The sequence below is a fragment of the Aplysia californica genome, unplaced genomic scaffold (assembly GCF_000002075.1).
Source record: "Aplysia californica isolate F4 #8 unplaced genomic scaffold, AplCal3.0 scaffold00501, whole genome shotgun sequence".
NCBI classification, from domain to species: Eukaryota; Metazoa; Mollusca; class Gastropoda; order Aplysiida; family Aplysiidae; genus Aplysia; species Aplysia californica.
In genome coordinates this window covers 403679-426303 of record NW_004797771.1, presented here as the reverse complement: position 1 = coordinate 426303, position 22625 = coordinate 403679, and the positions used below count along the sequence as shown (strand labels likewise).

Below are 22625 nucleotides of genomic sequence, written 5' to 3'. Positions count from 1 at the left end.
GTAGTTGTTGTTGTTTTTGTTGTTGTACTGAGACAACACAAGAGTTTGTTGTTGTTGTGGTTGTTGTTATTATTGTAGTTGTTGTTGTACTGAGACAACACAGGGGTTTGTGGTTGTTGTTGTACTGAGATAACACAAGAGTTTGTTGACTTGTTGTTGAGGTTGTTGTTATTATTGTAGTTGTTGTTGTTTTTGTTGTTGTACTGAGACAACACAGGGGTTTGTGGTTGCTGTTGTACTGAGATAACACAAGAGTTTGTTGACTTGTTGTTGTGGTTGTTGTTATTATTGTAGTTGTTGTTGTTTTTGTTGTTGTACTGAGACAACACAGGGGTTTGTGGTTGTTGTTGATGATGATGTTGTTGTTGTTGTACTGAGACAACACAGGGGTTTGTGGGATATAGAGGAGGAGATATCGGAGTTTTTGTTAGTGTAGTTGTTGTTGTTGTTGTCATGGTTGTCGTGGTTGCGGTCACAGTTAAGGTTGGTGTGGGAGTATTTGTTATCACCATTGTTTCTATCAAACATGCATCATGGTTATCTCTCCTCCTTCTTCCTTTGTATGTTTCTCCCTCGTAACACCTCTAATCTTTAGGACTTACATGACCTTTTGTTTCTTTTGCAAAGGATATAAAACTCTCTAAACTAACAACTAATTAAACAACACATCAGCTGCTAGTGTCACCTTGGATCTTCTGGTGCAGCAGTTATGCCCTTCCTCGCTCGCTACAAACAACCTGAGACCAGAGATCCATTCCCCAGGAAGTGGCCTCTTTCTTTTTTTGAGTAAATTCAAAATTGTCTACGACGAGCACCCAAAGTAGTGGAGAAAAGTGAATGTCTTAGATAGGTGGACTACTTGGACAGCTTCATAATGATTTTGTAAATGAAAATTGTCACGGACAGCTTTTTAAAGTTTTAATAGAGGTTTTACAAAGCTCGCAACAGTACAAGGTGGCCATATTGGCACCAGAAGATTAGAGGTGTTACAAGAGAGTAACAAACATAAAAAAGAAGGACGGATAAGGACGATAGATTTTTTTTTATAGTAGAGGGCTTTACGGAGCTCGCAACTGCATAAGGTAAAGGAGGGGGGTTTAGCATATTTAGGCCATATGTGGCCCAAATAAGGTCACCCATTTTATAATTAGAACGGAGAAGCACAGAACAACCATTCCTGTCAGTGGCCAGCAAGCAAGTGGAGTTTCTTCAGTACTTGATGTGAATAGTGAGTGCTTCCTTTGCGTTGGACCAAAACAATCCACCCTTAGGCTGCTCCAATGTAGGAGAATCCCACATAGGACAAGGGACGACACTCATTGATATTGAACACCAATGAAGTAGAAAAAAGTAATTATTATTTAACTTGACTAAGACTAACACAGATATTACAGTCTTCTACAGGTGGCCTTTAGGTGGCCATTTGTACAGGTGATTGTCTTATACAGGTGGGCGTTTGTACAGGCGATAGTCTTATACAGGTGGCCGTTTGTACAGGTGATTGTCTTATACAGGTGGCTGCTAGAACAGGTGATTGTCTTATACAGGTGATTATCTTATACAGGTGGCCATTTGTACAGGTGATTGTCTTATACAGGTGACCGTTTGTACAGGTGATTATCTTATACAGGTGACCGTTTGTACAGGTGATTGTCTTATACAGGTGGCCGTTTGTACAGATGATTGTCTTATACATGTGGCCATTTGTTCAGGTGATTGTCTTATACAGGTGGCTGTTTGTACAGGTGATTGTCTTATACAGGTATCCGTTTGTACAGGTGATTGTCTTATACAGGTATTCGTTTGTACAGGTGATTGTCTTATACAGGTGGTCATTTGTTCAGGCAATTGTCTTCTACAGGTGGCCGTTAGAGCAGGTTCGACCATATTTCCACCGGGTCACTTAAACAACAGAGAAATGACATAATTCCACAGTCTGCCATTCAGAGCCACAATCTGACCACAGACCTGTCACTTTGGCGCTGGACAATAGACACAATCTGACCACAGACCTGTCACTTTGTTGTAAGACAACAAACACAATCTGATCACAGACCTGTCACTTTGTTGCCGGTAGGGCTGGGCAATGAGTCGCTTTAACAAAATCCGGATACTATGTTGGTGCACCTCTTCGGCAAATAATTCGATATGAACCGCTTCGGAATATGGGTTAGAACCACTTCAACAAAAGGGTTAGCATTACATTCAACAAATGGGTGCACCCACTTCGGCAAATGGGTCAGGAGAGAGAGTTAAGAATCTGAATTTGGATAATGTTTCATTGAGAAGTATCCGGTTATCCTTGTAGATTATCCGGATTTTTCCCATCCCTAGTTGCTGGACAACAGACACACTGACCACTGACCTGTCATAGAGAAGTTGAGCCTGACCTTGTCGTCGGACAACCGCTGCCTCTCCTCCTTGACCACCTCCACTCGCGTCACGTTGAGCGAGGACGCAGGGAAGTCGTAGGTTTTCCTGAGACAACACAGGGGTTTGTGGGATATGTTGTAGTTGTTGTTGTACTGAGACAACACAAGAGTTTGTTGTTGTTGTGGTTGTTGTTATTATTGTAGTTGTTGTTGTTTTTGTTGTTGTACTGAGACAACACAAGAGTTTGTTGTTGTTGTGGTTGTTGTTATTATTGTAGTTGTTGTTGTACTGAGACAACACAGGGGTTTGTGGTTGTTGTTGTACTGAGATAACACAAGAGTTTGTTGACTTGTTGTTGAGGTTGTTGTTATTATTGTAGTTGTTGTTGTTTTTGTTGTTGTACTGAGACAACACAGGGGTTTGTGGTTGTTGTTGATGATGATGTTGTTGTTGTTGTACTGAGACAACACAGGGGTTTGTGGGATATAGAGGAGGAGATATCGGAGTTTTTGTTAGTGTAGTTGTTGTTGTTGTTGTCATGGTTGTCGTGGTTGCGGTCACAGTTAAGGTTGGTGTGGGAGTATTTGTTATCACCATTGTTTCTATCAAACATGCATCATGGTTATCTCTCCTCCTTCTTCCTTTGTATGTTTCTCCCTCGTAACACCTCTAATCTTTAGGACTTACATGACCTTTTGTTTCTTTTGCAAAGGATATAAAACTCTCTAAACTAACAACTAATTAAACAACACATCAGCTGCTAGTGTCACCTTGGATCTTCTGGTGCAGCAGTTATGCCCTTCCTCGCTCGCTACAAACAACCTGAGACCAGAGATCCATTCCCCAGGAAGTGGCCTCTTTCTTTTTTTGAGTAAATTCAAAATTGTCTACGACGAGCACCCAAAGTAGTGGAGAAAAGTGAATGTCTTAGATAGGTGGACTACTTGGACAGCTTCATAATGATTTTGTAAATGAAAATTGTCACGGACAGCTTTTTAAAGTTTTAATAGAGGTTTTACAAAGCTCGCAACAGTACAAGGTGGCCATATTGGCACCAGAAGATTAGAGGTGTTACAAGAGAGTAACAAACATAAAAAAGAAGGAGAGATAAGGACGATAGATTTTTTTTTATAGTAGAGGGCTTTACGGAGCTCGCAACTGCATAAGGTCATATGAGCGCCAAGGGGGGGGGGGGGGGATTAAAAGAGAAGTCTTTACAGGGAATCAGACTTAGACTGCTCACCTTTCCAGCTTCAACAGCACAAGGTCTGCTTTCACTATCAAGGCACCCCGGAAATAGCAGGTCACAAGAGAGTGACAAACATACAAAAGAAGTAGAGGAAAATGACAATAGTAAGGATCAGGAAAGAAAAAGCAGCAGATGCCTGTTGTAGATCAGGCACAGTTATGAGCGTGACATGAGTCAGCCCATTTACAATTCTACTATGCTTGAACGAGAAATGTCCCCTCTTTGGGAATGGCCTAAAGACACTACAGTCAGTGGCACTGCCCCGGGGGGTCGATAGATGTTTGATGGGAAAGAAGAATCAAACCACACCAGAGCACCCGCCAACCACCCACATGGATAGCTGACCATCAGAGCAGGTACAACTGACACTGGGGTGCTGTAACCTTCTTAGTCATCTGTGTCAGACAGGGCTGAAGCAGCCGGCCCCTCACATAATCTAAATTGTGTCGATGTGGGCGTAAAACAAAAACACAAAGTTTTACCTTGGATTCACCAGCGGCAGGAACGGGTAGAGGTATGGCCGGCCGCAGTACACGCCATCACAGCTTGCCTTTTTGGCATTGGAGAAAATGGACGGCGAGTAGATCTCCAGCAGGCGGCCGCCGTGGAAGTCTAAAGGCTTATACCACACGTTGGCGTCTGTCTGAACCACGCCGCCTTCGTACGAGTGGAACTTTCTGTCGTAGTGCTGAGAGAGGGAGTTTAGTTTTAGTAAGAGTTTTACAGCACTTGTAACACAATAAGGTCATATAAGTGCCGAAGATTAGGTGTTACAAGAGAGTAACAAAGACAAAAAAGAAAGGAGAGATCAGGATGATAGATATTTCATAGGAAAGAATGAGCAAACCACACCAGAGCACCCGCCATCCACCCACTGAGAGAGAGAGAGAGAGAGAGAGAGACAGAGAGAGAGAGAGAGAGAGAGAGAGAGAGAGAGAGAGAGAGAGAGAGAGAATCTATTAGACTATACTGTTGCAGTGAATACTCCAACATTGTTGCAGTTGTGGTAAGACTATGTTTGAATTGCACAGAAATTGTAACTGTAAGTGTTTTACACCTTTATTGACACAAATAAAACTTTCCACCCACGCGGCGTGCAGAGCACACAACACTTGTCCCCACGGACCAGGAAACAGATGCGGTACATCAGTATTACACCTGTATCTCGAAAAAAATGCCCCAACAATTATTAAAATTTTCAGCATTCTGAGAAAATCAAAAGTGATGGTCTCATGTTCACCAAAAGATGAATTAAAATCGGAACTGAAAAAATTAGATCTAGATCTAGCTCATTCATCACTTGATTTCTCATCATGCAGGGTCTACTCGACATTTTTCAAAAAAATTTACTCCAGTTGTATACAAATTTCTTTTCGACCTCAAAGGCGACACAAAGCATTTAGAAAAGAAATCTAACTTATACATGTCAAAAAAGAGATCATTGCTGCAATGTTTTTCTTGCTATGTCACACTGTCGCCGACCGGCGCCCCGCGAGGAAAAGGGATGGCTTCTTACTGTCACTGACCGGCGTCCCTTGGGGAAAAGGGACGGCCGACGGTGATCGGCTTCATGTCTGGAAAAGGGACAGCTTCTTATCGAGCCGACCGGCGTCCCGCAAGGAAAAGGGACGGCTTCTTATCGTCACCGATCCGGCGGGAAAAGGGACGGCTTCTTAACGTCGCCAATCGGAGTCCCGTGGGGAAAAGGAATGGCTTCTTGATGTCGCCGATCGGTGTCCCATGGGGGCGAAATGTTAAGATCATTCTGAGAGCAGGCTACTTCGAGCCTGCCTGTCAGCTCGGGCTGAGAGGGATCCATCACCCCAGCAGACACAGGGAGATATTCCAATGAAAAATTTCCCACTTGAGAACCAAACTCACATCTTCTGCCTACAGCGGAAAAGAGAATAACCACCAAACCACAGAAGCTGACAGAGAGAGTGTGAGTGTGTGTGTGTGGGGGGGGGAATGGGGAAACAACAAGACTTTATAAATAGCTGTAACCACCTTCATGGTAGTTGTACTGAGGCTGTTTGTGAATCATGCAGAAGTGAGCTTACGGCGGAGAACGGTAGTCTAATATAATGGGGACTTTTGTGATTCCTGTATACTTTGACCAAGAGAGAGAATAGTTGTTCTTTTTCTCTAGAGAGTGAGGGTTTTAGTAGGAAGATGGGATGGGGTTGGTAATGGGATGGGGGTAGGGGGTGGCAAATGACCACCAGCATAAGACCATAAATCATACATAACAGTGTGAGACAAAGTTCTGAAAAGGACAAATCGACTACTTAGTATGAACTCCGCCATATGCTATTTTGAAAAGTGACTTATACAGCCCTCAACTAAGCAGTCCAAATAAAGTGGGGTTAACTTTTCTTTTCTTTTTTTTTTTTCATAGTAAAACCTTCCTCATTGGTCAGAGTAGCCACCAACTTACAATAAACATGGCCGCCAACTTCCAACAAACATGGCCGACAACTTACAACAAACATGGCCGACAATTTACAACATACATGGCCGACAACTTACAACAAACATGGCCCTCTGCGGCGAAGCGTCGAGGGGACTAGAGGAGTATGGGAAGCCCGCGGAGGTGAAGAGGACAGCGCAGAGACCCAGCAGGATGACGGCCATGGTGGTGGAGATGACGCGGCCTACGTGATGGTGGGTGTACACAAAGCCCACCTGTGGTAGTTGTATATATATATATATATATATATATATATATATATATATATATATATATATATATATATATATATATATATATATATATTATGTGTGTGTGTGTGTACACAAAGCCCACCTGTGACGTACACAAACACAGCTGGTAGTTGTATATATGTATGTGTGTGTACATACAAACACAGCTGGTAGTTGTATATATGTATGTGTGTGTACATACAAACACAGCTGGTAGTTGTATATATGTATGTGTGTGTACATACAAACACAGCTGGTAGTTGTATATATGTATATGTGTGTACAGAAACATAATTGGTAGTTGTGTATATGTATGTGTGTGTACAGAAACATAATTGGTAGTTGTATATATGTATGTGTGTGTACACAAAGCCCATCTGTGGGGTACAGAAACATAATTGGTAGTTGTATATATATATGTGTATGTGTGTACACAAAGCCGATCTGTGCTGTACACAAACACAGCTGGTAGTTGTATTAATGTATGTATGTATGTATATATATATATATGAGGCAGCGTGGTGAAATCAGGCGCTCGTCAAAATAATGAGAGTCAAGAAACTGGTATGGGAATTTTTATCGAGGTTGGGCCAGAGGCTGGAAAAAACCAACCAACCCAAGTGTTGACACTGACATTAATACAAGAGTGCTCTTCCTTTTCCAGGGAGAGAAAATATAATCAGATACTGTTAAATTGCATGCCTTCACAAAATGATTAAACCAATACAGTGAGGACTCACAAAACACAAATAAGAAGTAAAATACAAAGACTGACTCCTAGTTAATGCTTAGTTTTGATCCAGCTGCTTTTATGCACAATAGGCAATGCAAATATGGTTAACGAATTTAATCAGAATGGTAAAGCAGTAGCATCAATTATACCATTCTCAATTTAGTTGTTTACAATAATAAAAAATTTTGAATGAGGTGCAGGAAAACAGTACAAACACATGCTTGAACAATACATGTAAAAACATTCATTGTGCACACAAGTTTTTTCTTATACATATTCCAATTTACATGTGTACAACTGTCCCCGTCGTTTTATGCAAGAAAAATTCTGAAATTATGCAAACTGAGCCCAAAAATGTGAAATTATGCGATTCTGTTAATTTTAACAAAGAATGATAAAGGAAAATAATAAAAAATTATGCAAATAATTATCAAATTTTGCGGGGTGCATAAAACCACGGGGACAGGTAAACAAACTTCTGCTGCTACAGATAATAGACCCCAATTTCCTCTTAATAATTTCCTTTCTTTTGTCTCGGCCCATTCCGATGAAATAACACATATCTGTTTCGTAGATAAAATAGAATGCACAAATATTATTCTTATAATTTTTAATTGTTTCGGATTAATAATATTACAGGCAAGCTCTTCAAATGGTACGAAGCCAAGAAAGCGAATTTTTTAAGGAGAGAGATAAAAATTGTTTTATTCTTTTAACAAAAGTTCCTAAATTATGCCGTTATAGTTACCTTTTCCCTCAACATTCAGAAAGTCAATTAGGACAAAATATTTCTTGGAGGACAAAATATTTCTTGAGCACACACTACCAATACCACAAATTAAAAAACTGACGTATGAAAAAATAGCCATAAAATTGTGGGGGCTCCGTACATCAGAACAGCTCAATGACGATAGGCACACAGCGAAGAGCACCGGTCTATAGTACCGTCAAAAATTTGTGGCACAACTTATCCTCAAATATGTCTTTTACGGGTGAATCAATGTCATCCACACTTTGCACAGCAGTTTGTATCAATTTGTCTTAACTTAAACTTATTTTTCCACAACAATTCAGGCTAGACTAAAAAACCTTTCCTCATAAGTTTATATAAAATACTACAAAACTCCTTCATGTGGAAAATGAAATTGTTCACAGCACTTCCTGCTTCTCACACACATTTTATATACGTATGTGGGTTACGTCACAGCTCACCAATGACTTTAGTGGCAAAACTAGTTACAAGAAATTAATTTTATAAAGACCACTTTTTGCACAAGAAGTTCTCTAAACATGCGTTCAATAAAGATAATCCCGCAATTAGAAAAAAAATGACGCACTTGCTTTTAAAAGTGATATTGTCCCAGCTGTAAACCTTTCTAAATCTGTAGAAACCAGCCATTGGGATTTTTTATTAGTATCTATTAAGGAATTTTCTAGAATAGAGCTAACAGGTGTTTACAAAAGTGTTGACCCGTTAAGAAAAATTGATACAAGTCACTGTGCAAAAGCTGGAGAGTTTATGTTCGTTAGTTGAGGAGATATTTGACCGCACTATAATGACTTCCTCATACCTGGTAAGGGAGACAGACGATGACCGTGAGGGAGAGAGAGAGAGAGAGAGAGAGAGAGAGAGAGAGAGAGAGAGAGAGAGAGAGAGAGAGAGAGAGAAAGAGAGAGAGAGACAGAGTGAGAGAGAGAGAGAGACAGAGTGAGAGAGAGAGAGAGAGAGTGAGAGAGAGAGAGAGAGAGAGAGAGAGAGAGAGAGAGAGAGAGAGAGAGAGAGAGAGAGAGAGAGAGAGACAGAGAGACAGAGACAGAGAAACAGAGACAGAGTGAGAGACAGAGAAAGAGGATTACTATAGGAGCTGTGTGCTGCATATGTTCTTTGTATTATTGTACAGCGTATTGAGCACTTCTTTGTGGAAATGCGCTATATAACTGCAATTTATTATTATTACTATTATTATTTTTATTATTTTTACCTGGTAAGGGAGACAGACGATGACGGGGAGAGCACAGAGGAGTCCGACCAGCACGTCGGGTGACGCCTCCATCCCCACGCGGCCCATGATGGGGATGAGGAACATGAGCAGCGTGTAAGACAGGTATACAATCAGCACACTGGGCACCAGACCCCCGACTAGGTTAAACAGCACACCTGTGGGGATGAGGAACACATGAGTAGTTTGTACAGCACGCCTGTGGGGATGAGGAACACATGAGTTGTGTGTACAGTATGCCTGTGGGGATGAGGAACACATGAGTAGTGTGTACAGCACGACTGTGGGGATGAGGAACACATGAGTCGTGTGTACAGCATGCCTGTGGGGATGAGGAACACATGAGTAGTGTATACAGCACGCTTGTGGGGATGAAGAACACATGAGTAGTGTGTAGGACAGGTACACCACCAGGATGAACAGCACACGGGGAGTGCACAGCCTTGACCTTACACAGCATCTATGTTCCGCGCAATTTACCCATCGGCGTAATCTTGCACTGTGTGTTTTAACGATCGTACAATTGTATTATTCTTGTGAGCTCTTCAGTTTGATATCTTAATTTTGATTTTAATTTTCATATTTCTACACTTTTGAATATATACGTGAATGTTCCTTGATGTGAGTAAAAGAATAAAGATGGAAGTGAATATAACAAAATTATTTCAAAAATATAAAATAAATTAAATGTATTTTGTGAACTTTGAGTTTGATACCTGGCATTGTACCATTCTTGTAAGCTTTTCAGTTTCATATGTTAATTTTAATTTTCATATTTTTACACTTTTATAATAATAAATTGCATTTATATAGCACATTTCCACAAAGAAGTGCTCAATGCGCTGTACAATAATACAAAGAACATATGCAGCGCACAGCTCCTATAGTAATCCTCTTTCTCTCTCTCTCACTCTGTCTCTCTCTCTCCAGTACATCCTTGAGTAAAGACAATCCCACAAAGCTTACCCATACACCCTTGCACACATTGATGAATTCACACAGTCATAAATTCTTACAGAACAGAACAGCTTGAATATACATGAATGTTCCTTTATCTGAGTAAAAGAATAAAGATGGAAATTAATTTTTAAAAATTATTTTTAAAATATAAAATATTAACACAATTTTCAGATTGACGCACAATTATTCGATCCCTAAAACGTGCAGCGCAATCTTAAGCTCAGATCAACAAATTGTGTGGAATATCTACATGCTCACTCCTCATCACATCAGAGAGTGTTCATGACTGTGATGGTAAGTCCGCACTTTTTTTAAGAGGGCGCCACCAAACTTTGAGGACACTTTTTTAATTGGCTCAAAGAGAGGAGTGAACTATCTTGTTATGTACGATCTTTGCCAGTACACAGCCTCCACACACTCACATTTTGTCAGCGTGTGTTCACTACTGTAAAAGCTATAGGTTTTGTCACTCACAGGACATAGTGGACAAAAGTCCAGAAGTGGAACATGTCTCAGTATACACGGTCTTTGCCCGTCTTTTTAAGTTTTAGATAAAGAAAACAAGAATGACCATGTGACAATGGTATTCCATACTCGGATCCTCTAAGACGTATTGAACACATTTTCTACATACTTGTTAGCAGATATGAATTCTAAATGTTGAAAACTGCAAGCAGAAATACATAATGTTGGTTCAATTGTTATTTTCAAAAAGTTTTTGTTGGCCCGATTGAAAATATTTTGCTTTCTGGCCTTTCAAAAATCAAACAGTTTGCAGAAGATTTGACTAAGAAAGTGGCGATGAATGGGACACACTCTCAGAAAGCCCAGCGAAAACATCACAAGACAGTCACAGCAGTGGAACTGACAGGGAGCACGAGGCAGGGGTAGGCCATGGGAAACGGAGGAGATGGATGGAAAGGGACATGAGAGAGATGAAGCTCACTTGGAACGAGCTAGGAAGGATGGCTCAGGACAGAGATAAATGGAAGGAGCTTGTATGTGGCCTATACCTTGCCAGGGGTGAAAGGTGTTGATGAGAAGATATGGTCGCTTTTAAGGACAAGCGGGCTAACCCAGATTTCGGGTGTTTCCAGAAATCTTGACCTACACCAAAAGTGGGCATTGCCTTACCTATAAGAGAAATTTGGTTTCATTGGTGTGTATATTTGTTTGGTTATAGAGAAAACTCTCAATGTCTTTAAAAGAAACTGAAAAAGGAGCAAAATCTTTACCTTTGATTTTCTCAAAACAGCATTTTTCGGGATAGCCCCCTTGTCCTTAAAAGCGACCATATGACATAAGATGACCTACTGACCCGTGGGTTTGAAGCCCAGTAAGTCCAGCACGGTGTAACAGATGACGGGCCAGAGTACAAACACCAGGGGCAGGTAGGAGCTCATGAGGCCGCCCAGGGTGGCCAGGGCCAGCACCAGCGACCACAACATCAGGTTGCCATTCTGCAGCATCACCACCATGCTCGCCGCCGACACTTGCTGCAAACACACAGACAGACAAACAGATAACCTTTCAGCATGTGTAACAGTGGTTATTTGAACTCCAAAACTACAGTCGAACCTGGTCTAACCTAGACCTGCATGTGAGCCTCAACCAGATTGTCTGAAAATTGAAAATTTTGCGCAACCCCCCCCCCCCCAAGAGCTTTTGTGGGTTTCATAAGGAAGGACTTCCAACCCCAACCACCCCAACAAACACAATAAAGAAGAGTCATAACCCTAACCCTACCCCTAGGCCTGCCCTAAAAAAAGAACCTGCGCACGGGCCTCGTGTAAAAAGGCCAGCAAAAGTCCAAAATGAAAAAATAAAAAAAATTTAAAAACCACACTCCAAAACTAATAAGGAGCATAATGATAATAATATGGCCTAGAATCTAGATCTAGATCTCTCACATTTTTATTGCTATTATAAATGGTTTGATACAATAACACAATAGAATTATTAATTATATGAATCCTCCACATATAGATCTAGTAATCTAATTAAATCTAGATCTAGATATCTAGATCTAGATCTTGTAGAACAAGTGAATAGGAATAGGCCTTGAACTAGAAATCCGCATCCGATTCCGAACAGAGGGACTCAGCTGAGTCTAGATTCTAAATTAATAAATAATTCACGCACCTGATGAAATGCTTTTTACCAACATTAATATTACAGCACAACCTATGATAGGGTTTGACACAATAGAATTGGTATATGAATCCTCCATTGAGGTCTGTAAAGATCTATAAATCTAGATCTAGATTCTATTAGACATGTTATTAGAACAAGTGAGTCGGACTTGAATGAATCCACACGATCTGAACAATTGAATTAGTCAACAAACGAAATTCAAAATGGCCGCTCGAGCACGAAACTGAAAGTAGATAATTTAGGCCGTCGTCCTTTTTCGTATTCGCATTTCTACTCAGGTTCCGACAATTATGTCGGAAACGCCGACGTCGGCAGTCGGCGGTCGGCACGAAAACGAAAGTGCCGACAATGCCGACAGGAGAAAAAGGGGGCGCTGGCAGACGGCCAGGCCTCGCACTACGCACATTGACTGGTGTGACTGATACAGGTGGGCCTAGCAATAGCATCGGCCGGCTCGCGGGTCGAGTCGCGATTGTCGGATTTCAGACTATTGTCGGTAAACATGCAGGTCTACTAACCATAGCCATCTGTCCGAGACAATCACCTGTACAAACAAACCCCTTCTACTTTCCCCTTTGCATTCTTTAAAATGGTCGCTTTTAAGCACAAGGGGGCTATCCCAAAAAATGCTGTTTTGAGAAAATAGAAGTGAAAGTTTTTGGAACCTTCTTCAGTTTCTTCAAAAGACAAGGAGAGTTTTCTCCATAACCAAACAAATATACACACCAAATAAACCAAATTTGTCCTATAGGTAAGTCAATGCCCACTTTTGGTGTAAGTCAAGATTTCTGGAAACCTCCGATATCTGGGTTAGCCCGCTTGTCCTTACAAGCGACCAAATATAACGACAACATCCAAGACATCAACATGTGTAAGACAACCATTGTTCTCGTCAATGGGTGGCCATCTGGGACAATTTTGATTGCAGTCTAAGTCCCTTTTTTTTTTAGTAAGAGTTTTACAGCACTTGCAACACAATAAGGTCATATAAGTGCTGAAGATTAAAGGTGTTACAAAAGAGTAAAAAATATAAAAAAGAAGGAGAAGAGAACAAGACGATAGATGTTTGATAGGAAAGAAGGAGCAAACCACACCAGAGCACCCGCAAACCACCCACACAGTTTGAGTTCAAGTAAAGAGAAGCATATCAACAGACAAAAACTGGGTAAAACAAGACAGACAAAAACTGGGTAAAACAAGACAGACACAACAAAGAGAAAGAAAAGAAGTGAATAGAAAAACTAGGATCTGACAAGATTATATTCTTACAAAAAACTTCCTCTCAACTCACAGGAAAAACTTTTTTCTTGAGAAACAAGTGGAATCCAATAGCTGCCGAGGTAGAGGGTAGCACAAAGAGCCAAATGATGTTCAGGTTGTGGGTGTAGTACGCCAGGTTGCGCTGACACAAGGTCAATGTCAAGGCCATGGCCAAGGTCGCCAGCACGATGACCACCCAGGTGGCCAAAATGGACAGCACTGACCACAGCATCATCTTCAAAACGCTGCCCATTCCTGGTCGGAGATCACAGACACCGTAAAGTTAGCGACAACTTTGTCTCACACTGATAGGAAACAAAGCTCAACATGTAAACCACTACACAGTATACGTATTATATATACCAAACTATAACATAATGTCGTTTATATAATAATGAGGGTTAACTTTCACTCCAAAACATAAAAAAGAAGAAAAGATCAGGACGATAGACGCTTGATAGGAAAGAAGGAGCAAAAAACAGCAGAGTGCCTGCCAACCACTCGCATTCAAATGATATAACAGGGAAAAAGACTTCCTTTACAGAAACTTGATGGCATCCTCCAACCACCCATAAAAACAAGGGAAGAAACAACTAAACAACTGGATGAACCAAGCAGAGGGTGTCCAGCTCACCAGCAGAGGACCTGTCTCGCAGCAATCTCTTGACAAAGGCTATGTATACGTAGATGACCGTTGTCCAGTTGAGCAGCATGGCAATGCGCTTGGGGTAGGCCACCATGAAGAATCCCAGGAAGTCAAAGAAGACCATAGAGCCGTGTTTGTCAGCGCCGGGGTCCACAAGCTTCATGCTCGTTGACAGAGTCTTCAGGAGGGAAAGAACATTCTCGCCTGTAAACAAAAACGAAAAAAAAAAAAAATGTTAATTAAGAAAACCCCCAAATGATTTTAAAATTTGATGACAAAATTACAGTCAAATCCCTGAACTAGCAGTAACTTAAAAAAAAAAACCCCAAAAATATAACTGATACTGGAATTTAGTTTACAATAGTAAACATACACACAATTTATCAATATTAGGTAGTGCATAATACCACTCCAGTCTTAAACACATGCCCTTGTAGATCGCTACCGTTCAGCACCCTGTTTTAAACTAGGTGTAGGTGTACATGTATGGGCTTAAATGCGTGTACTTATGTACGGTACACAGATGTGCATCTGCGTGAATTTGCACGTGTTCCTTCAACAACCTCGATATGTTGAAAAACAAAAATAAATTAAACATTGATGAACCTAGAAACTCAATACCACAGGTGTCAAACTCAAGGGCCACAAGCAGCATCTAGACCGGTGAATAATCATATCTGGCCCATGAGATAATTTTAGGAAATCCATCCTAAGAATCTCTGTAGCACAGAACCTTACTCCAAATATCCAGGAACTTGTTTAACACCTTGCAGTCAAACAGCCAGCAGTACCAAATACCCCATCTGGTCACCCAGCCACGAGAGTGACTGTAACGGATTTCTCGGGCATGGCGCAGAACTGCACCAGGTGACTGGAACGGATAATTTTCACTGTCACATTATTGCGCTAAGTGACCGCAACGTGTTAAGATGCCAACCATTCAGCTCTGGCAAATTGGTATGTCCAAACTTGCTGCAGTTTCGACAGTAGTTTGTTTTAATTCATATTATTTTATTTTAAAAGGTTTTAATTGTTCACTGCTCAATGAGTATTTATTATCTATTTCCGCCGCCAAACTGAAGTGTGACTTGAGTTTGTTCCCATACGGATAGAGTTTGACACTTCTGCTTAGTATTATCTTCCTCCTCCTTCTCCAGAGCAGACCACGTCCACTCCCTCCCTCTTCCCTCTCCCACTACATCCCTCTTCCCCTCCCCTCTCCTCCCAGTCCCTCCCTCTCTCCTCTTCTCCCACTCTCTCCCCCTCTAAGACAAACTAACCTCCTCTCTGCATACAGCCCGGGGGAATGAAGCGAGGCAGGTCGTTCCTGGTGTGGTACACATATCCGTTCTTGATGTGAGCGATGTCGATACCTGGGAACACACACACAGGACCGGCGGTTTTACTTTTTGGGATAGTAACAAAACACAGCGGACAAAAACCTGCAAATTCTGTGCCATATCGACAGGCCGAAGGGCTACAACCCAGACGGCCGCTGGATCGGAAAAGTAAAGTAGTTTTAGTTAGAGCTTCGCTCCACTTGCCACACAAATAGGTCGCATAAGTGCCGAAGTTTGGAGGTTTCACTTGAGAGAAACCCACAAAAACAAATGGAGGAGAGATAAAGACGATAGAAGTTTGATGGGAAAGAAGCAGATGACAATTTGAAAAGACCCCCCCCCCCCCCCCCGGGGAAAAAAACCCCCAAAAACCCCAAGGAAAATCTCTTTTGAAGAACCTAGCCATTTCCTCCACGAGAACGTTGACCACATACCTGGGATGTTGCCGTAGTCTCGGAAGATGCGGAAGTCTGTGTCCGATGGAATGAGACCGGTCTGGAAAATCTCTTGACCAATGACCGAGGCGTGTGGGTACGGGGCAGACTCAATGTACGCCTTGATCAGCCATGGATGTTCCGGACCTTCAAACATTCGTGGGAAATGTTCATAAAAGCGCCATGGGGAGTGGGTTTAGTTTTAGTTTCGTAGAGGTTTTACGGCACTCGCAATTGTATAAGGTCATGTAAGCGAGAGGGGTGGATGTCAACAGAGAAGCCCTTACAGGGAATCAGACTTATTCTGCTCACCTCTCTAGCTTCAACAGCACAGAGCACAAAGTTTGCTTCGACTATCAAGGCACCCCGGAAATAACAGGTCACAAAAGTGTGACAAACATGCAAAAGAAGTAGAGGAAAAATGAAGATAGTAAGGATTAGGAAAGAAAAAGCAGCAGTTCCTTGTTGCAGCTCAGGCATAGTTATGAGCATATCATTGATGTATCAGTCCATTTACAATTCTACTGTGCATAAGAACATGTTAATGTCCCCCCCTTTGGGAATGGCCTAAAGACATTTCAGTCAGTAGCACCGCCCTGGGGGGTGGGGGGTGGGGGGGGGGATTGGTTTGTTAGAGTAACAAGAAGCACATCACTACAATGATGGTCCTCGACAGCAGGGAAAAAGATACAGACAGGAACAGAGGAGGGAAAGAAAAAAAGTAGGACCAGCCCAGTGGGTACATATTAAGGCAGTAGGCTTAAACAGGAATGGTCACTCCCTAGTCTTGTTGGAGAAAGACAAAACCTTGTGAGTTTTTGCGTAAATATTTCTGATGTCAATAACTCTGTGGCTGTTAAATTCAAAGAAGACCATCAGGGTTGGGAAAAACTTTTTAATCCTCCCTCCTAAAGTCAGACCCTGACAATGCTCCCCACATGGTGCAAAACACTTTTTTTTTTCTTTTAAATGTAGGTGCTTTTACACCTCCATCCACACAATTTAGATCATTAACAGGGATGCCACTGGACTTTTGTAAAAATAACTGAAAATTTTTCTGAGACTAGATTTAGCACGCAACGAAGCAATAAATACAACAAAACAACATCATATCAGTTCAACATTAAAACAAAGTTCCTAACAAATGAAGAACGGAAAAAGGATTTAAGAACGGACAACACCCAAAATAACGGGAACAAAACAGAAATAACGGAAGGGGGGGAGGAATCCTCCAAATTCTTCTTTCCACAGAAGACGGTAATAAAGGGTGGGATGTCTCCTTTAACTCATTCGCTACGTATTATTTTCGGCTTGTGGACGAATTCTTTTCGGGAGGGCGAAATGAGATGGTGACTAGTGCGCAGTTCACAGGTCTTTGGGGCCATAAATTCAAATAAATATCAACATATTATATACCAACATTTTCAGTATGGTTTGTAGAATACACCTGCATTATTTATTTGCGTATTTTTCAACTTTGGTTCCTGTAAGAGGCGATTATACAACACAATTGTGATTGGATGCGGATAAAATTGGAAAATAAAAAATTTATAATCTCAGGTGAAACTAAAAAAACATGTTTGCACCTAGTCAAATGATACCTCAAAATAACCATAACTGTATATAGAACAGGAAAATATTGAAAAATGTGCAGTTATTTACATACATTCCATAATATTTGTACATTTGGATCATAACATCAGATATTGAAAAAAAAAATAATTTTGAAATAATTTTGAAAAAAGGATCACAAACAGAAAACAATATGCGTAACTTATATGGAATTATTCAGAATTGCACTTGGAATAAACCTATACATGTCTTGAGTGGTACTTTTTGATAATTTGGGGAGAAAAAAATATTTTGACTATTTAGATCTAGGCCTAGATCTAGCACTCAAAAATATTGATTTCTCAATTACAGTGCACCGGCAATTTGCTTCCATTAGTATCAATATTATAAAGAAGAGTCCTACACTTCTTTAGTGAGCAAAATAATTATACATTTTGTTGTGTAAAAGTACTAAGACTGGTGTCTGGGCTATAATTTGGGCTTCGCGATAAAACAAAGTCGAATAAACTACGAAATCATGTTTCAAAACTGAATAAAAACTTCCAATTTTCGGTGGAAACGCTTGACCCGGAAGTCAACATTATATTATGACCTTTATTCTAACATGGATAAGTGGATTGGAATAGAAACCAAGCTAAAATTGAACGTCGGTTCTCGAGCCGCCGGGGGCGGCTTAACGTACTGACGGCACTTGAGCCGCGCCGCCCCCCACGGCTCGGCGTAGCGAATGAGTTAAGAACTGACCTGTTTGGAAAACAATCTCCCAGCCCCCGGCACCGGCAGAGTCCAGGTTCACAAAGGCTTTGATGCTCGGGGCCCACGGGTGTTGTGTGATGAAGCCGTGACTCGTCTGAGAAACACAAGTCCGTTTGAGAAAAGAATATTTACTGGGTTTTTTTTAAAGGCACTTGCAACAAAATAAGGTCATGTAAGTTCCGAAGATTAGAGGTGTTAGTTTAGTTTTAATAAGAGTTTTACGGTACTTGCAACACTATAAGGTCAAAAAGTGAAGCGAAGAAGATTAGGTGTGTTACAAGAGAGTAACAAATATTTAAAAAAAAGGAGGAGAGATCAGGACGATAGGTGTTTGATAGGAAAGAAGGAGGTTTTAGAAGAAAGTAACAACCACAAAAAAGAAGGAGGAAAGATAGATCATGTGTGATACATACGAAGGAGCAAACCACATCAGAGCAACCACCAACCACCCACAAAGAGAAGCACAGCAATAAAATGATGGTAATGTCGTGCAAATACAGAGTGAAGCAGACAGACAAACAAACAAAAAAGGAAAGAGGAGAATTAGGACAAACCAGTGGTGCTGCCCTCCAACCATCCACTGAGAAGTAAAACCAACAATCAAGGTCGGCAAAGAAGCAGATGACCCAGCAGATAAAGGATTCAAAACTCAACTCAGTTCCACAAGAATTAATTTGTTAGAGTTGTAGTGAATGAGTTTGTTTTAGTAAGAGTTTTACGGCACTTGCAACACAATAAGGTCTTTTAAGTGCTGAAGATTAGAGGTGTTACAAAAGAGTAACAAACACAAATAGAAAGGAGGAGAGATAAGGACGATAGATGTTTGAATGGAAAGAAGAAGCAAAAACACCCACGTAAACGAGTTTGAGAAAGGGCAATAAGTCACAGATTATTCAAATTTCCCGACTGAATGACCCCCAAGATGTTACCAGTATGAGGGTGGACGTTGTAGAACTAACGAATACAAAACATTTGATAATGTTCGAATAAAGCTGGCACTACATAAATCATTTTTATGGCAGACACATTGAAATTAATGTGGCGGTTCAAAACCTGTTCGTCGGTGCTTGACATTAAAAATCAACGTGATGGTTTAAAACCCTTCAGCAGTGCTTGACAGGGAGGGCTAACAACAAAGGCACTCACAATGCATACACTCACACCACACAAATGAAAGGTGATACTGCAAGCACAAAGTGGCTTTCTGTACCACGTAATTTCCAGGCACTTCTGTTACTTCCTTTGAACCCCAAATTAAGGAGATTTTTTAAAAAGTGGCTTGGTTTATCGTCCACAACACATCATTCTTTTCTGCATTATTGTTAACAATGATTTTCTTTTTTAGTTTTAGTTTTAGTAAGGTTTTACAGCACTCGCAACTGCATAAGGTCATATGAGTGCCAAGGGTAGGATGTCAAAAGAGTAGAAGTCCATACACGGAATCAGGCTTACTCTGCTGACCTCTCTAGCTTCAACATCACAAAGTCTGCTTCGACTATCAAGGCACCCAGAAATTAGCAGGTCACAAGAGTGTGACAAACATACAAAAGAAGTAGAGGAAAAAATGACGATAGTAAGGATAAGGAAAGAAAAAGCAGCAGTTCCCTGTTGCAGTTCAGGCACATTTATGAGCATGACAGTTGAATCAGCCCATTTACAATTCTACTGTGCATTAGAACGAAAAATGTCCCCCCTTTGGGAATGGCCTAAAGACACTTCAGTCAATAGCACCGCCCTGGGTGGTAAAATGCTCAGTGACTCTGAACAGGAAGATCATCACGACAACATATATATATATATACACACAAAGACATACAAGACACATTATTTTATAATACAAAACAAACAAACAGCCTCACATGGACACTTTCTACACTCTCTGACCTGCAGGATATTCTCCTCGGCACTGTTGAACAGGAAGACGATGTTGTGAAGCAGCACCAGCTCTCCCTGTGTCAGGGCGCGCATCATCTCCAACATCACGGCACAGCTTGCCGCGTCATCCCCCGCTCCTGTTGCAGTTGGAGTTGGCTTTAAGATTTGACGTTTAGTAACTTTTAAAGAGTTTTACAGCACTTGCAACATAAACAGGTCATATAAGTGCCAAAGATTACATTTTGTACAGGTATTACTAGACAGTAAAATACAAAGAAAAGGAGGAGACAATAGGACGACAGAAGTTTGATACGAAACAAAGAGCGAACCACGCCAAAGTATTTGCGGACAACCCAACAGTATGAGAAAGGAGGACCAATCTCAAGGGCATATCAGAAGTACAGTTGAACCTGCAATGACTTTTTGACGGCCACTTGTATATTTATACGGCCACCTGCACAAACGACCACTTTCCATTTCCCCCTTGTGTTTTTTCTACTTAAATAAAACTGTGTAAAACGGACACCTGTCCAACACGGCCGCAGCCACCCTGTTTTGTCAACTAACTATAATCAACCCACGGTTAAATGTACCTGTGTAAGACAACCAAGCTTTGTAAAACATTAAGCATTTTCCCCCGACGCTGTGGACAGGCCATCATAATTCATTAACCTGCTGCTATTGTCAGTCCCTCCAATGGATGAAACGGTAATGTTTCTTGGGTCCCTCGCAATGTTTACCCAAGTTGACCAATGGGTAACAATAAATTTTCAGCTGCTGGTAAGGGAAAAGCATGTGATTCATCATTATAATGTTATAACCTGTAAGCCCCACCCACAACTCAGTCCGTAAACCCAGTCCGTTATAACACAATGGAAGTCAACACAAACTTGTGAAAGAAGAGCATCAAGGTGTAGAAGAAAATAGCATCCAGCAAACTGCTAAAAGATATGTGTATCTGTGCACAATAATTAAAACTAAAAATATTACAAAAGTCAAAAGAGGGCTGTTTCGAGAGGAGGAGAGGGCGCTTCTCTCCTGATTAGGGTTCGGGCAAGTTTAACCAGTTAGTTAGGGGCTCTCAGGAGATTTGTCTTCCTCCAAGTTCAATATAGATATAAATAGATCTAATACGGGGTGCCCATTACGGCGAGTCGGGCCGATCACCTGACTCGGTTGCCTGAAAACAAACGCGCTGTTTTTGAGCCAGCGAGTCGGGCCGATCTGTCAATCCCATCCATGTAATGGGTACCCCGTATGCATTCAACGCCAAAAGCCGAGAAGGTACCGGATGCTATATTCTCCCCATTTATTCATTTAATTACCTGGACTGTCTATGACAGAATCATAATGGCAGTTTACGAGCACACTGTTGTTGGCCTCAGAAACTGGGGAAACTTTCACAATCACATTCCGCAGATCTTGATAAACACTGGTAAATTCACCTATTCCTACATTGTTAAAGTCAAGCGTTAACCCACCGCTTGTTACTTGAACATCTACCGTCATTTTAAAGTGGGACTTTTTGCTACGTTGAATGGAAGCTATCATTTGTAGGATATATTCTTCTGCTTTCATATTAGCATCACTGCCTGAAACCCTTGGTCCTAAGCCAGTGAGCTCATCTAAATGAGCTCTTGCATTCTCCTCCCTGAACTCGAAAGATTCTGAATTTTTCCAGCACTTTGGGATAGGGTATGAATTCATTCGGTGGTGAACAAATACGCCAATACATAGATATACAATCCCAATCGCGACATAAGCTTTGGAAGCTCTTGGTTTCCCAACAATCGACCTGCGATTCTGTCCACGGGGGCCGGAGGAGGGTTGTGCATCGTGAAAATCATTTGCCCCTTGACCTTCATTAGCTCCAAGTCGAGATCTAAGGGGGTTTTGATCGGCGTTATTTGGAAAATTTCGTCTCCGGACATCAACATCAGCAGCATCACTTTCCATCTTGAGATGGAAAAGAGAAAAAGTAGCTGCACAGAATCCCAGCGGCCTGTCTCTGTTGAATACACTTGAATATTTGACCCTCACTTCTGTAAGGCGAGCATGCCTTCCTTCCTTCCTTCCTTCCAACTAGAGACAACAGCGACCGGACCGGGATGAGGGATGAAATGAAACAAAACAAAAGGGATGTAACTCCCATTGTAACTTTAGCCCATTCAAAGACCTGTCACATAATGATTAACCTAGATCGTTCAATTTGATCGATTTCCGGTTTACAATAGGGACGCACCACTTGATAAATTTGAGCCAGATAAAGGGCAAGAGGGGAAAGGTGCCTTGTAATTTCGATTGCAGCAAAGACAGTTTTTTCACCCTTCATTTTGAGACTTAATAACGTGCACCATGGGGCAAAAGTTTCGCAGTGAAGTTTTTATAGAGAGCGATGTGCGGCGGCCATGGCAGTAAACAATCTAGATTCTAGATCTAAGCCTACAAGTACAAGTCATAACCTCATCGATTTTCAACAACGACCTGATACACAATCTATATCTCTAGATGTAAAATGTAAAGGGAAAGAACCGAAGCAAACTTGCTTGGAAGTGCTCGTTGGCAGAAAG

The 22625-nt window shown here is 41.2% G+C and overlaps 1 protein-coding gene across 1 annotated transcript in view; it reads right to left on the bottom strand.

Annotated features, from left to right (window-relative positions):
* The window catches only part of LOC101847062 (endoplasmic reticulum metallopeptidase 1), a 28251-nt gene extending 6076 nt beyond the window's left edge, over positions 1-22175 (bottom strand). Inside the window, exons 1-12 of the mRNA XM_035971770.1 lie at positions 21381-22175; positions 20065-20192; positions 18169-18274; positions 15853-15999; positions 15359-15451; positions 14067-14282; positions 13464-13687; positions 11337-11514; positions 9041-9216; positions 6152-6307; positions 4105-4310; positions 2366-2478 (exon numbers count right to left, since the gene is read on the bottom strand). Coding sequence (XP_035827663.1) covers positions 2366-2478; positions 4105-4310; positions 6152-6307; positions 9041-9216; positions 11337-11514; positions 13464-13687; positions 14067-14282; positions 15359-15451; positions 15853-15999; positions 18169-18274; positions 20065-20192; positions 21381-22011 — 2374 coding nt within the window. The 5' untranslated portion in view covers positions 22012-22175. The remainder of the gene's footprint in view (positions 1-2365; positions 2479-4104; positions 4311-6151; positions 6308-9040; positions 9217-11336; positions 11515-13463; positions 13688-14066; positions 14283-15358; positions 15452-15852; positions 16000-18168; positions 18275-20064; positions 20193-21380) is intronic.
* Positions 22176-22625: the final 450 nt, after the last annotated feature.